General features: G+C 35.7%; 2 protein-coding genes across 2 annotated transcripts; one reads left to right on the forward strand and one right to left on the reverse strand.

Moving 5' to 3' along the window:
* Nucleotides 1-5,240: 5,240 nt before the first annotated feature.
* LOC122702977 (olfactory receptor 4P4-like) lies at nucleotides 5,241-6,179 on the forward strand. Its single transcript, XM_043917028.1, has one exon. The coding sequence runs from the start codon at nucleotides 5,241-5,243 to the stop codon at nucleotides 6,177-6,179; it is 939 nt and encodes a 312-aa protein (XP_043772963.1).
* A 5,644-nt stretch (nucleotides 6,180-11,823) lies between these two features.
* On the reverse strand, nucleotides 11,824-12,762 carry LOC122702983 (olfactory receptor 4P4-like). Its single transcript, XM_043917042.1, has one exon. The coding sequence runs from the start codon at nucleotides 12,760-12,762 to the stop codon at nucleotides 11,824-11,826; it is 939 nt and encodes a 312-aa protein (XP_043772977.1).
* Nucleotides 12,763-16,168: the final 3,406 nt, after the last annotated feature.

Raw genomic sequence — 16,168 nt, forward strand, 5'->3', positions numbered from 1 at the left:
AAAATAGAGAAGTTGATTCACACAAAATAATATCAACATCAACAATGCCTGGAAGTAGAAATTCAAATTGTGTCAGGTGAAATGCAATTAATGACAGCCCGTTGGATATTCGACTATTTTGCGTCAACTTATAAATTCATTTTAACACCCCTTACTGATGATAAATATGTGGTGAACTGTTGCCTGAACTGATGGTAACATCTTACTGGTTTCTACATTAAATATTAATAATAAATTCAATAGAATCTTTGACATGTCCATTCATCATTTGCATAAAAATTCAATTATATTCTCTTTTAAAATGTATCCTTTGACAAATGGTAAACTTTAAAGAAACTATAGAAATAGATCCATTCACAGGTACCCACTGACTGTTTAAAAAAACCCAATGGTACATGAAAAGATCTTAGAAGCTTTCAGACAAACAATAAAGATTAAGTACATTTCTTAAAAGATTAATTCAGTCATATGATTTCAGCTTTTCAACAAATATAAAAACTACATTTTCAGGTAAAAAATGGATGAGAAAATACAATTGTCTTATGAAATTACATAAAGTAAAATTCAAGAGGCAACTAAGGAATAAATATCTGTATAACATAAAAATGTTCAAGATTTACACTTGACTAAAACTTCTATAGATTGAAAAGAAATGACCCACAACTTCCTATTTGTTTATTTAAAATATACTATTTGTAAGTATACACTTATTTTCTTGTTTGTTTCATTGCCTGTCTCTTTCCTTAGTCTCCAGCCTCCCTGAGGACAAAGGCTGTTTTGTTCACCACTAAATACATTCTCTAGGGCTTCCCTGGTGGTCTATGGTAAAGAACCCACCTGCCAATGCAGGAGATGTGAGTTTGATCCCGGGGTCAAGAAGTTCCCCTGGAGAAAGAAATGGAAACCCACTCCAGTATTCTTGCTGGAAAATTCCATGGACAGAGGAGTCTGGCAAGCTACATTCTGTGGATTTGCAAAAGAGTGGGACATCACTTAGCGACTAAACAACAACAAATGCGTTCTCCATAGTAAGTTTTGTCCAAGTCAGACCTTTTAGAATTAGGAGGTAGTAAATATTTTTATATGAGTAAATTTATGAGACCATTTTATTTTTGTTACAGTTCTTTTTAAAATATGTTTTCTGCAATATACACATGGAAAATTCAATCTGAAAAAAGCATATCTTTTTAGAAAGGAGTTTGCCTTACAAAGATAAATTGGGAAATTGTCTGTGCATCTGCAAGAGAGCCCATGGGGGCATGTGAGTTTCCCCCCCACAAATAAAAGCATAGGGGTAAAGCATAGGAGTCTTTTCCAGGCATCAGCCAGAAATTATAATGCCCTAACAAGCTTTTTTTTTTTTTTCCCCAGGAAAATTTAAGTCTTAAATCCTGGGTCTACTCTCTGAACTTTTAATTCTAGCTGTAGTGTTCTCAATATTTCCCATGACAGCTGACTTCAGTCTCCCTCAGCTAACTGATTCTGCCCTGTCCTGACAAACGAGCTTTATATACTCTACGTCCATAGTCATTATATACTCCATCTCCTCATAGGCTCCATGTCCATGTCTGATCTCAGTGGTTTGGATGTTGATGCAATAGGGAAATGTAATTAAGAACTTTGGCATATTTATTTATTAGGTAGAAATTGAGAAATTGAAGCTATGGTTTACATCTTTGGTGAAGTATACTGATGGGAAATTTCTATATCTTCAGAGATATTGAGACCTTTTCTATATTACACATTTTGTCAGAATTCTCCTTAAATGCCAATTTAACATCAAGCAGAATATATTATGTATATGTGTAACTTTTCTATAGAGACAAAGGTAAAATATCACAGAGACACATTTATTTTTTTTTTAGAAATGGAAAAACTGCATGCTAAAAAAAAATCTCAAAATTAGTTCAATTTACCAAACATATCTGTAACAGTGGAACTCATGAGTTCTCTTGTAAGATTTTATGCAATTAGAGATGGATTACTGCATGGAAATGATAATTTTTAATATTCTGACTTTATCTTAGGTGTGAAGCCTCATCTTATAAGAAATCTGTCTGATGAGTTAAGCAGCTGGTAAGTTAAATCCAGTTCCTAGTTATAATAGTGACTTCCCTTAAAATGAATATTTGAATCATTCTGATTGTATTTATGGTCTAAGCCTTCTAACTAACCTCTGAAAAATTCCAGAAACTTTAAAATGCTATTTTTACTATTTGGGAAAACCTGGCTTCAACTGTCATGAATGGTGATTTGCACATGAGCTCTTAAAGTTATCAGTGCCATGTCCCTCAGCAGCTATCAAAATATTACTAGATTTACTTGTCTTTTCATATTTCACAAATTTAATCATATGATTAGCTCTTTGGATTCCATTATGGAAAAACGTTTAATATGAAGAAGAATGCACTGGTCCAGCAGATAAGTGTACAGTATTGCAGCAAGGGAACAGAAGATATATTAAAAAATAAAATAAAATCAAAACACCAGTATGCTTCTAAGATTATGCAGAAGCAAAAATGTATGATGAAATTTTCAAACAAGCTACTTGAATGGATAGTATTTAAGTGGTAGGTTTCTTTTTCCTAAGTTTAGTTGAGATGAAGAAAAATTATCAAAGGGGAACATAAACATCTGTCTAATTTGGATAAGGTTAATTAATTCAAAAGAAAGAAAACAAAAATACTAACTGGCTGAAATAAGCAGTACATTTATGTTCAGAAATGTGGGGAAGGCAGCTCAAGCCAGACCAAAGAGAAAGGTTTTGCTCAATGATAGGCTGTTTCCCCCAAGCGAGCAGCCCCAGCCTCCAGGTAAGAAAGAGCAGACGGCTTATGGCCTGGAAGCTCTGCTATGTCTTATCCATATTTATCCCGTGTTACAATACTGCATATTTTAAATAAGCTATTCAAAACGTATAGTAAGAATAATACAATATGTCCATTGATATGACATATATGATGTCAATGACAGTGAATATGTACTAAATGTTTTATCTTAATATATACCAGTTTCTGTCCTAAGCTGTTATATGTGACCTCATCACATCTTTACAGCAGATCTCAGAGTTAATTACAGTATTATTCATTTTATAGGTGAAGAAGCTGAGCTTATATATTTTATCTGTGATTACGCTCCAAGTCAATTTTGGAGCCAGTATCTCATTCTATGTAGGTCCAGAACTCATAACCTTAATTACTAGAATCTACTACCACTCAAATAATGTGAGGACCTCCTAAGTTTATAACACTATGGGGTTCCAAGAGGAAGGAGGGGAAACTAGCATGTTTTTGAGCATCAAGTTCTATATATGTAAGCTTATTTACATTTCACAGTAGTCCTGTAAATTAGGTACTGCATGCTTATTCCAAGAAAGAAGGAAAAAGTATTTAAGGAGCTGAAGACTCGCATTTGAGTATCAGAGCTGTGTGCTGACCACGACTCTATCTCTGAAGTTTCTGGTATTAATATTAATAATATTTCCTATCTTGTTCAGGGAAGGATAGCACAAGATACAATTCCTAAGATGGTGTACTTACATTTTCTCTGGGCCTTGATCTTATAGTTAGTAATCATGTGTGTGTTATTTGCTGTTGTATCTGACTCTTTCTGACCCCAAGGCCTGTAGCCTACCAGGCTCTGTCCGTGGAATTCGCCAGGCAAAAATATTTATTGACGTGTATAGCCATTCCCTTCTCCAGGAGATCTTCCCAACCCAGGGATTGAACCCTGGTCTCCTTCATGGCAAGCAGATTTCTACCATCGGAGCCAGCAGGGAAGCCCTTAGTAATTGTTGAGGATGGCCAGTAATTATTAAATATATAGTACTTTCCAGATACTGCTTTAAGAACTTTCATATTTAGGAACGAATTATTCAAAAACACCATATAAAGAGATATTATCTTTACCTTGATTTTTACAAAGAAGTAAACTGAGGCACAGGAATTGTAATGAAATTGCCACTGTATTTGTTACTTTTTATAGTCTCAATGTATCAAGCAGACAAGGGAAGGCAGGAGAGAGGTAAACAGATGTCTTCCTCAAATTAATGGAGGATCAGAAATCACACAATACTGGAATCTGGGGAGATCTTCAGAGATTATCTAATCACTTTATTTCATGAATGGGAGCCTGGGATCCTAGGGAATGAACAATTAAGCAACAGAATGGGAGGATAAAACTAGGTATTTTGCCTGCTTATATAGTGTATTTACCAGATGATTACCTGAATACAGGTATAACTGTTTCTATTTTAGAGAACTGAAGAGATTCTTTTATATAGTCATGCAGATTGTGTGGGTGAATTCTCTAAGAAATTAAGGGAAGAAGTGCTACATCTTTTTTACTGTATTGTGTTTGGGGGAACTATTTTGGAATTAGAGGAGCCCATTTCTCAGTATATTATTTCCAAACTAGGCAACTATAATTACAGTCTGATAAGACGTAACTCAAATGACTTCTGAATGTTAATTTATTTTGAAAGAGGATATAATCTTGCAAGAGAAATACAGACAAATAGGAAAAGCAGAGTTATAGATATATTAACCCAGAGATGTTACAAATAAAGTTTAAGAAATATGGAAGTTTCATGGAGTATTTCACATGAAGGAATTATTTCTTCTTAAAAGTCAAAAAGGATTATGAGTCCATTCATAAAAATGATTTGTTCTTCAATTTTATCATGAATTACCTGACTAAAGGATGATAGATTATTTCTTGTATTATTCCTTTGAAATTACAGCACATTGTTCACTTTCCAGTTTTTTTATTTAATTGATATTTATTTAACACTGACTCTGCACCGAGCACTGTGAAGCCCACCCACACTCCCAACACGAATTTTGTGATTTCACTAGAAACCCCTTAATCAAGCAGATTCTGTAGTTGCCTCTATTTTGCATGCTAAATTGGCACATTACATGTCACCCTGCTTAACACTAGTATCTCTTTTTTTTTATTCTTGACAAATATAATTCCTTGCTTCCTCACAAAGTAATTTAAATTATATAAAAACTGGGACTTTGTCAAATTTATCACTGTATTCTTAGCTCTTAGAAGAATATTAGTACTAGATATTCAAAAGAGTTGTATTAAATGAAAATGATTTCAGTGGGTCTCAAAATAACTTGTCTTTAAAAGGCATTGGTGCCATTTTAAGTAGATAATAGGTTTCCATTTTCTCATCAATGATTAGTTTCATTGCTTCTGTCATTTCAGATAACTTTCTTGACCATCAGATCATGGAAGATAGAAATAATGTTACTGAATTTATTCTCTTGGGACTTTCTACGGACAAGAAAGTCCGGATCCTCTGCTTTTTATTTTTCTTATTCTGTTACCTGGCTATTTGGTTGGGGAACTTGATCATCATGATTTCTATTTCATGCAGTCAGCTAATCACCCAGCCCATGTACTTCTTCCTTAACTGCCTTGCACTCTCAGATCTCTTCTACACCTCCACTGTGACACCCAAACTCATGACTGACTTACTGCTGGAGAGAAAGGTCATTTCCTATAAAAACTGCATGACACAGCTTTTCACCACACATTTCTTTGGGGGGATTGAGGTCTTCATCCTCACAGGAATGGCCTATGACCGCTATGTGGCCATCTGCAAACCTCTCCACTACGCCATCATCATGAACAGGCAAAGACGTCACTCAATTCTCATAGCATCAGGTGCCGGGGGACTTCTTCATTCTCTTGGTCTATTTCTTCTTGCAATTGTTTTACCTTTCTGTGGCCCTAATGAAATAGATCACTATTTCTGTGATGTATATCCTTTGTTGAAACTAGCCTGCATTGATACACACAAAATTGGCTTTTTTGTCATTGCCAATTCTGGCTTGATGGGACTGGTGATCTTTGTGGTTTTGATGGCCTCCTACATTTTGATTTTGTATAACGTACGCACATATTCTGCAGAAAGCCGCCATAAAGCACTTTCCACCTGTAGTTCCCACATCACAGTCGTGATCCTCTTTTTCATACCTGTCATCTTTGTTTACATTAGACCTGCCACAACATTACCAGAAGATAAAGTGTTTACACTCTTCTACACAATTATTGTCCCCATGCTCAACCCGCTTATCTACACACTTAGAAACATGGAGATGAAAAATTCCATAAGAAGAGTTTGGTGCAATAAAAGGTTCTGGGAAGGAAGGCTAATGATTTGAAGGTCATTCATCTTTGATGCCAGTGACTGTCTTCTCATCACTTCCTCTGTTGCTGATTCTTTCCTGCTAATGGGAAAATCAGTCAGAATGTGTAAAAGCCAGGTCTTCTAAAACAGCTTGTCTTCAGTGGTTTGTGCTTTTATTTCCCTCTCAATGCATTTTCCTTGATTTCACTTTTCACTAATAATCCTCTTTGTTAAAAAAAGAAAAGAAAACTTTTTGCAGAGTAAAAACACACTGAAAAATCTGGAGGGAGAGTGATCCTGCCTCTGTTGGAGGCTAAACCTGGGGGAGACCTGGCTGTCAATACACTTGGCCTCAAGGTATGAAAGGTAATATAATATGTTAAAAGGTAAAAGACAGTTAAAGAATCCGCCTGCTAATGCAGGAGACACAGGTTCGAGCCTTGGGCCAGGAAGCCCCTGGAGAAGGAAATGGCTACCCACTCCAGTGTTTTTGCCTGGGAAATCCACGGAGAGAGGAGCCTGGTGGGCTACAGCCCGAGGGAATGCTAAACAGCTGGACATGACTCAGCGACTAAACAGCAACAAAAAGGCAGTTACAGGAAAATAGGAGCAATCACACACTGCAAACTCCTTTCAGAACTGTAGACCTAGCCTCGTGTCCTACAACTCTAGATATCTTTTAATCAAATGCCTAGAGATTTTTTTGTGCATTTGTGAACCACTATTATTTTACTTAAGTGAAGAGAATATATAGATCTAAGTAGAACATAGTGTAAAGTCCAGTCTTATAGTCTACATGGCATGTTCCTCTGAAAAGCAAGTCACTGTGTGATCTGTTTGTGAAGTGACATTGTAAGTATGGGGAAAATATATGTGTTTATATATATATACACACACACAAACTCATGCTATTTTAATTGGGTTTGACATTAAGTATATATGATCAAGGAATAAATAAACCACAACTGACTTTGCTACAAAAAAGAAGAAAATATAAATCCCTTAGTTCCTCAGAATAGATGATCTATCTCAAGGTAAAAGATTTTCCCTTACTATCTAAATTCAAGTGTAGAATAATCCTAAAATAATATTTGACAAAATATAGATCAGACTCAGTGATGGGAATATATATATATATATATATATATATATGTGTGTGTGTGTATTCTGCTGCTGTGCTTACGTGTATCTGACTCTATGACCACATGGACTGTAGCCCACCAGGCTTCTCTGTCCATGGGGATTCTCCAGGCACAAGTATCAGAGTGGGTTGCCATGTTCTCCTCCAAGGGATCTTCCCAACCCAGGGACTGAACCCAGGTCTCCCACATTGTAGGCAGATTCTTTACTGACTGAGCCATCAGGGAAGCCCAAGAATACTGGAGTGAGTAGCCTATCCCTTCTCCAGGGGATCTTCCTGACCCAGGACTCAACCAGCTGTCTCCTGCATTGCAGGTGGATTCTTTACCAGCTGAGCTACCAGGGAAGTCTGATGTGTGTGTGTGTGTGTATATATGTATATATAGACAGAGAGAGAGAGAGAGTAGAGATAGAAAAGTGGAATTTTTGAGCAATTATCTGATGGAATTTAATGGAGTTAAGACTATCTTTGAAGAAGTAAGATTCATTTATCCAACTATCAGTTTTGCTTAAAACTAAATCAGGTGTTCCTCAGTTTTATCTAGTCTGATAATCCCATTCCACTCTATTTTCTGCTTTTTCTACTATAAATGCATGCTGCAGTCCATGGGGTCACAAAGAGTTGGACACGACTGAGTAACTGAGCTGAAATGAGCTACTGTACATGTCATTTTTGAGGATGAAACCTTTGATCTCCTCCTTTACGATGACTTCCTCCTTGCTAAAAAGCTTTAAATAAAATTTTGAGTGTTCCATCAATTTTATGGTTTTTGGTTTCCCTTACCTGACTACTTAGGGGGCTTCCCAGGTGGTGCTAGTGGTAAAGAACCCACCTGCCAATGCAGGAGACATAAGAGGCATGCGTTCAGTCCCTGAGTTTGGAAGATCCCCTGGAGGAGGTCGTAGCAACCCCCTCCACTATTCTTGCCTGGATAATCTCATGGACAGCGGAGCCTTGGCAGGCTAGAGTCCATAAGGTCACAAAAAGACACTACTGAAGCAACTTAGCACACACACACACAAACCTGACTACTTAACTGACTTAACTGGACTTTGCCATTTGATGCTTAGAAAGAATTTTATCTGCTGAGTTTCAGTTTACACCTCTGTAAAATAACATAGATAATTAGATCAATATTTCAGAACTAGAGTTCATAGAGCCTTATGAGAAAAAAATTATCACATATATCTTATGAAGATTGAAATCATATTTTATTATAATGTTACTTTTTTTTTGTTACTTTTTAAATTGGTGCTTTATTTTATTTTAGTAATATCCTTTATCTTGACCAGGTACCATTAATTAAAAAGCATGCTTCTTTTAAACTTTGGGTGAAAATATGCAATTTCACCTCAAGTTTTCCAACCTACCTATTTAGCAATTTAATAAAATGTTATAAAGCTCATGACAGAACTATAGTTCTTTGGAATTAAGACATTCGTAACTGGACAAGAAGAAATGAAAAGTAATACTGTTAAAAAAAAAAGTAATACTGTTAAGACAATGACTAACAATTTAGAAGGAGGATTTAGAAAAGTCTGATAATTCAACACAAATCATAATTATTCCCATACTAAATGCTTTAAAAATGGCATTTTTTCCCCTGAAATTCTTACTATCACATTTAGTGTTTTCAGTTCAGTTCCAGGTAACTTTAAAGAAGTTCTGATTTCATTCCTTAAGAGAAAAAATTATTTTTAGCACTTTTTTATTCTAATGATTTACAATAATGAATGGCTGAATCCATCTCATTTTATTTTGTATTCCTTTCAATGGCATATGAGTGGGTAAGTATACTCACAAATATTTAAATATACAAACATTTTTTATTATATGCCTTTTCTTTTTTATTTTTTTTTTCATTTATTTTTATTAGTTGGAGGCTAATTACTTCACAATATTGTAATGGTTTTTGTCATACATTGACATGAATCAGCCATGGATTTACATGTATTCCCCATCCCAATCCCCCCTCCCACCTCCCTCTCTACCCGATTCCTCTGGGTCTTCCCACTGCACCAGGCCCGAGCACTTGTCTCATGCATCCAGCCTGGGCTGGTGATCTGTTTCACCCTAGATAATATACATGTTTCGATGCTGTTCTCTCGAATCATCGCACCCTCGCCTTCTCCCACAGAGTCCAAAATTCTGTTCTGTACATCTGTGTCTCTTTTTCTGTTTTGCATATATGTTACTTAAACATGCATGAACATAAGCCACAGAAATCTTCTACTTATATTTCTAATATAATGAAAAAGTAAAAATAAAATATTTATTATAAAATTCTTGTTTCACAGAAATTAAATTACAGAAATTATTAGAATTGTATTCTAATATTATTATTAGAAATAATATATATATTTCTAATATAACATTAGAAATAAGAGCAGTAGTAAAACAATTTTGAGCAGTTTCTATTCTAAGAACAACAATACACATTTCCTTTCAGCATCACAATTAGCTTATAAGCTATTTACTAATATCTCTAAACAACAGAGGGGAAAAAAAAGAACAAGGTCTTTTCACGGCCCCTCACTTAGTAAGATATTATTTATCTGCATGCTTCCTGTTCACTTGTTACTAAATTCATATTTTAATAAATCACTTGACTCATAACTGCCATCTCTACTATTACTACAACTTTAGATTAACTCAACATTTTATAATAATAATTTTATTGGAAAACAAACTCTTTTAACCTAAGGTAAGGTATTAAAAAATGAAACACTTGTTAATAATTTTCTCATTGCTTCAAGATACCTTTAATGAACTAATGCAAACCAGCATGCATCATGATGTAGACGTCATAATAATTCATAGAATTAGCTAGGTTATCAATTGCTCTAATAACATTTTTTTAAAATTTTTAGTACCTATATGAATATTCCCCTTACTTCCACATTTGAACACCTCTGAAATTTTTCATTATACACTGTATTATGACATTATTTTGTCTTTCCCTATGTGGATTCATTTACATATTTACATTTTATATTTACATATTTACATTTACATTCATTTACATATTCCGTCTATCTATAACTTTTTTCCCTTCACACGTGCTGCTGCTGCTGCTAAGTTGCTTCAGTCGTGTCTGACTCTCTGCGACCCCATGACCCACAGCCCGCCAGGCTCCTCCATCCACGCGATTCTCCAGGCAGGAATACTGGAGTGGGGTGCCCTGCCCACCTCTAGGAGCTCCTCCCCACCCGGGGGCTGAGCCCACATATCTTCCCTTTGCTGAATTGGCAGGTGGGTTCTTCACCACTAGCTCCACCTAGGAAGCCCCTATACATGTGCAACATAATACATTATTCCTCCCCTTCGAGCTATTTTCATGATGTCCAATGAATCTTATTTTGCTAAAGAATTAAGAAAAAAATAAAATTCAATTATTTGAAAAGAGATACTTCTTGATTCTATATATATCTAGGGATATCAAAGTGTATAGAAATTCTATGGAAAGTGAAAATGTGTACTTTTGTTTTGGGCTTCCCAGATGGCACTAGTAAAGAATACACCTGCAATGTAGGGGACGCAGGAGGCCTGGGCTGGATCGCTGGGTGGGGAAGATCCCCTGGAGGAGAGCACGGCAACGTGATGGTAACGGAAAACCAGAAGTATACACTAGATCAAATAGCTTCAGTACTATCATTTACTACTGTTTTCAAAACCCCATTGACTTCAACTAAGATAACATGCAGATCTGCAATGTTCCTGCCACTAACCTTTTCACTAGAAGAATATCCATACATCTCAGACATTGAAAAGTAGGTAGACATCCTACTTGCTTGATACAATCCCATTTTATGTCCATTATTTCAGCATAACTAGTAGCAGAACTCCTCTTTTTTACACTCAAATTATCTCAATTTGAGCAATAAATCATATAGCTACCCTTTTTATTTCCAAACTAATGTTTCAATATATATGAAGATATTGTTATGGTAAAAGGTTATATAATTATTAATTTTTGTCATTTTAAGATGATTTCATTAAAATCACTTTAGAAACATGTTCCAATTTGTATATAGTGATTCTCACATAAATCATATTTTTGTTGTTCAGTTCCTACATAACTAAATTTTGCTTTTCAAATAGTTGCAATGAATATGGGATGTCCTCAGCTGAATAGAAAATAAGACTTCAAATTTCTGATACTCCTTTTTTATGAGAATGCAGGGAGTAATGCAAGGTTCTATGGACTTTCTGTCTGGGATGATCAACATGATTGTAGCTTATGTACACTTGGAGATTTGTTTCATGGAACCAAAGTATGGGGAAATTAGAATGGTAACCTCCATTTAGCGACTTATGGAAAGAGAAAAAAAAATCAAAGCAAAGTGTCACTTCAACAAGGAAATGATGACTCCTGTTACTAGGGGAAGATGTTAATAAGAAACATGGATTGATAGAAATCCTTTCAACTGATGCTATTGTTTATGCTTAGTTTTTCTAGAGCAAAGTCCATTGTTTATTAAACTAAAGTAAGCAAATATCACTTGAATAAGATGTGTAATGAGGAAGCAAAGTGATTTCAGATGCTTTGCCTTGCAATCAAAAATAGTTTCTGGCACCAGACCTTCCTCAAGGCATTCTTCATCTCTGCATTTCTGAGAGTGTAAATCAGAGGGTTGAACATGGGAGCGATGATGGTGTAGAAGAGAGCAAACACCTTGTCTTCTGGAAACGTTGTGGCCGGTCTAATGTAAATGAAGAGAACAGGCACGAAGCCCAGAACCACAACTGTGATGTGGGAACTACAGGTGGAAAGAGCTTTGTACCGGGTTTCTGTAGGGTAAGCCTTGATGGTGTATAATATCAAAATGTAGGACAGCATCACGACCACAAAGATCACCAACCCCATCATGCCTGCATTGGCCACCACTAGGATCCCAGCTCTGTAGGTGTCTGTGCAGGCCAGTTTCAGCAAAGGATACACATCACAGAAATAGTGATCTATTTCATTGGGGCCACAGAACGGCAAGTTAATGGTGAGGAGACCCTGGACAAAGGAGTGCAGAAATGCCCCAGCACAACAAGCACTGACCATGGCATAGCGTCTGGGCCTGCTCATGATGACGGCGTAGTGCAGGGGCCTGCAGATGGCCACATAGCGGTCATAGGCCATCACGGTGAGGACACAGATTTCAATCCCCCCAAAGAAGTGCATGGCAAAAAGCTGCACCATGCAGGCAGTGTATGAAATTGTGCTACGTTCTGCCAGCAAGTCAGTGACTAATTTGGGTGTCACTGTTGACGTATAACACAGATCTGATACAGCAAGATAATTCAGGAAGAAATACATGGGTTGATCATTTAGCTGACTGCATGTGATAGAAATCATGATGAGCAAGTTTCCCATCCAAATAGCTATGTAACAAAATAAGAAGAGTAGGAAGCACACTTGTTTGATTTTCATGTTCTGGGAAAGTCCCAAGAGAATGAATTCAGTGATGTTATTGGTATATTTCATGGTCTAATGCAGTGAAGACTCAGTGAGTTTGCCTGAAAAAAAAAAAGACAGGTTAGCATGAGAAATATTGACTAAGCATGGAGTCAATCAGGGTGAGTGTTGGAGAAATACATCCACTGAGTAAATCAGCTTCCTATACTATACTTTTAAACAGTTAATTCTAAACCTTGTATGAAAATCTTGCCATATTATATACCAGATCTGATTATTTTCTAGAGTGAAGGAGAATAGTGTTAATAAAATACACTTGCTTAAGTATAAACAAACATGCACGGTCATCTTATGTATGGGATGAAAAGTGAGTTTAGGAAAGATACATTTCTTTTCCTGAAGTGGCTTGTTTGCTTAGGAGATTCAAACAAGCATATTTAAAGTGAAGGGAGTAAAGTAAGTTGTGCAATTGCCAGATAGAACCCTGTCTTTGATTAAAATGTTGATATTTTCTTGTGGAATGTGATTTTTTAAAATGTTGCACTAAATCATTATTATCTTTATCAGTGAGTTGCTTGCACACAAGACAAGTGACTCATTTGTCTGACTGATGAAAAGCTATGACAAACCTAGACAGCATAAGAGATTTCACTTTATCAATATAGGTCCATATAGTCAAAACTGTGACTTTCCCAGTAGTCATGTACAGATGTGAGAGTCGGACCACAGAGAAGGCTGAGCGCCAAAGAATGGAGGCTTTCAAACTGGGGTGTTGCAGAAGACTCTTGAGAGTCTGGACAGCAAGGAGAACAAACAAGCCAATCCTAAAGGAAATGAACCCTGAATATTCATCGGAAGGACTGATGCTGAAGCTGAAGTTCCAAAATTTTTTCCACCTGATGAGAAGAGCCGACTCACTGGAAAAGACGCTGATGCTGGTAAAGATTCAGGGTAGGGGGAGGTGGGTGTAACAGAGAATGATATGGTTGGACGGCATCATTGACTCAATGGACATGTATTTGAGTAAACTCCAGGGAAGCCTGGCGTGGTACAGTCCACAAGGTCACAAAGATTCAGACACGCTTAGAGACTGAAGAAGAAGAAGCTCTGATTCTGGAAAACAGTCTGATATATTTGCAAGCATTGTGGACAAAAACAGTAAAGAAAATACTGTTTCGGGTGAAGCAAAAGTAGCTGTGACATTTCTTTTAATTTAATAGGAAAAATAATAGTAATTATACATAAAATTGAGAAACAAATGTTGCCAAAAGACTAATAACAATAATATATAAGTGAACGGCACTTGCTTTATAGGGATCAGGTTTCAATAATTTTTATAATAGAATATTTTATAATTTGATTAATTATAATGTCCCTGCTTTGTTATCCTTTAGGTTACAATGATTTCTTCATGAAATAATGACAATTTCATAAATAAATATCCCAAGAAAATATTTTTCAGAATATCATGCATATTATTAGCATTTCTATAATCAGAAAAATAAATAAAAGTTACTTTCTTAAATAGCTTTAGTTTAGGTTGTAGATACTTTAATTTTCAATTAATTAACCAATATGCTTCTATAGTTTATAAGCATATTTTTAGTCCAATAATTTCAGATCATTTTGATAATTTACTCATATTATCCTGGAGGAAAGCATATTCTAACTGAAAGAAAAAGTGAATAGAAACATTCCATTAATTCATAGGCAGGAGAGTTTGAAAATCTGTCTGTCTCATGTTAACTAGATGTTATCCTAACAAAATGGGAAAATAATTAGAACACTTAATTAGTTTCCTTTTTTTCCCTTAAATGTCTCTCCTTCACAGCCTTCAACTTAATATCAGAGACTTTATAATCATGCTATTTAAAGTATAACTTACATTTCTAACACTTCCACATTATTTCCAATTTCCTTTTTAATATTAGAGTTACTGATTTTATATATACCAGATCCTCATTTTCATATTTATGTGATTTAAAGAGAACATTTTGTATGATAAACTACAAGGACTAACATTGCTGCTAACACAAATTCGTTATTTATGACAAATTTCTCCTTTTTAATATGAGCATTTCTAGTATAAACATAAATATTTCATGATAGTGCAGGTAGAATTAGCAGGTACATACTGTGCAATCAGTTCACAGTTCACGCTCAGTCGTGTCCAACTCTTTGCAACCCCATGAACCGCAGCACACCAGGCCTCCCTGTCCATCACCAACTCCCAGAGCGCACCCAAACACATGTCCATTGAGTTGGTGATGCCATCCAACCATCTCATCCTCTGTCATCCCCTTCTCCTCTGGCCCTCAATCTTTCCCAGCATCAGGGTCTTTTCAAATGAGTCAACTCTTCGCATGAGATGGCCAAAGTATTGGAGTTTCAGCTTCAACATCAGTCCACCAATGAACACCCAGGACTGATCTCCTCTAGGATGGACTGGTTGGATCTCCTTGAAGTCCAAGGGACTCTCAAGAGTCTTCTCCAACACCACAGTTCAAAAGCATCAATTCTTCTGGCCTCAGCTTTCTTTATAGTCCAACTCTCACATGCATACATGACCACTGGAAAAACCATAGCCTTGACCAGATGGACCTTTGTTGACAACGTAATGTCTCTGCTTTTTAATATGCTATCTAGATTGGTCATAACTTTCCTTCCAAGGAGTAAGCATCTTTTAATTTCAAGGCTGCAGTCACCATCTACAGTGATTTTGCCCAGAAAAATAAAGTCTGACACTGTTTCCACTGTTTCCCCATCTATTTGCCATGAAGTGATGGGAGTGAATGCCAAGATCTTAGTTTTCTGAATGTTGAGCTTTAAGCCAACTTTTTCACTCTCCTCTTTCACTTTCATCAAGAGGCTCTTTAATTCTTCTTCACTTTCTGCCCGATTATTTTCTCTTTCACTTTGTTTTTCTTCATATCATTGTGTATAGACTATTTCATACAGTATAATAAAAATAACTTTTTTCAGAAGTATGCCGAAATATTAATAGCTAAAATTAAAGCCATTGCAGTTCATATCAAATTGATTTTTATTACAGGTCTTTCACAGACATAAAAGTAAGTAATGATAATAATACCTAATATTTCCTGAAAGAAGTTTTAAACATTTTATATGAATTGAACAATTAATCCAAATAGGAGTCCAATGATCATTTTATTATCTCTTATTTTGTAAAAAAGGAAGCCAAATACTCAACAATTTGGGTAAATACTGATAAATTCTAAAGACTGTTTTTAGATTTATTTTAATTTTCTTTCACTATCCAGATATTGCTAATTTGGTTGTCGGGTACAAACTAGTCTTATGATTCTAGGGACATGTTATTTTTATCTGTTTGTTTTTGTTACTACTTTTATAACCAAGTTGTCTTACACAAAAATTTGTGAATAAGCTTAATGTTTCCCAACAGTTTCAAAGGTTTTTCTCAAGACCTGTACCAATTCTTGGCTAAACTAGTTCT

Source organism: Cervus elaphus, chromosome 1, assembly GCF_910594005.1.
Source record: "Cervus elaphus chromosome 1, mCerEla1.1, whole genome shotgun sequence".
NCBI lineage: Eukaryota > Metazoa > Chordata > Mammalia > Artiodactyla > Cervidae > Cervus > Cervus elaphus.

Bases quoted from the DNA above. Each gene is read 5' to 3' on its own strand.
- LOC122702977 (XM_043917028.1), top strand. From the start codon at position 5,241: ATGGAAGATAGAAATAATGTTACTGAATTTATTCTCTTGGGACTTTCT.
- LOC122702983 (XM_043917042.1), bottom strand. From the start codon at position 12,762: ATGAAATATACCAATAACATCACTGAATTCATTCTCTTGGGACTTTCC.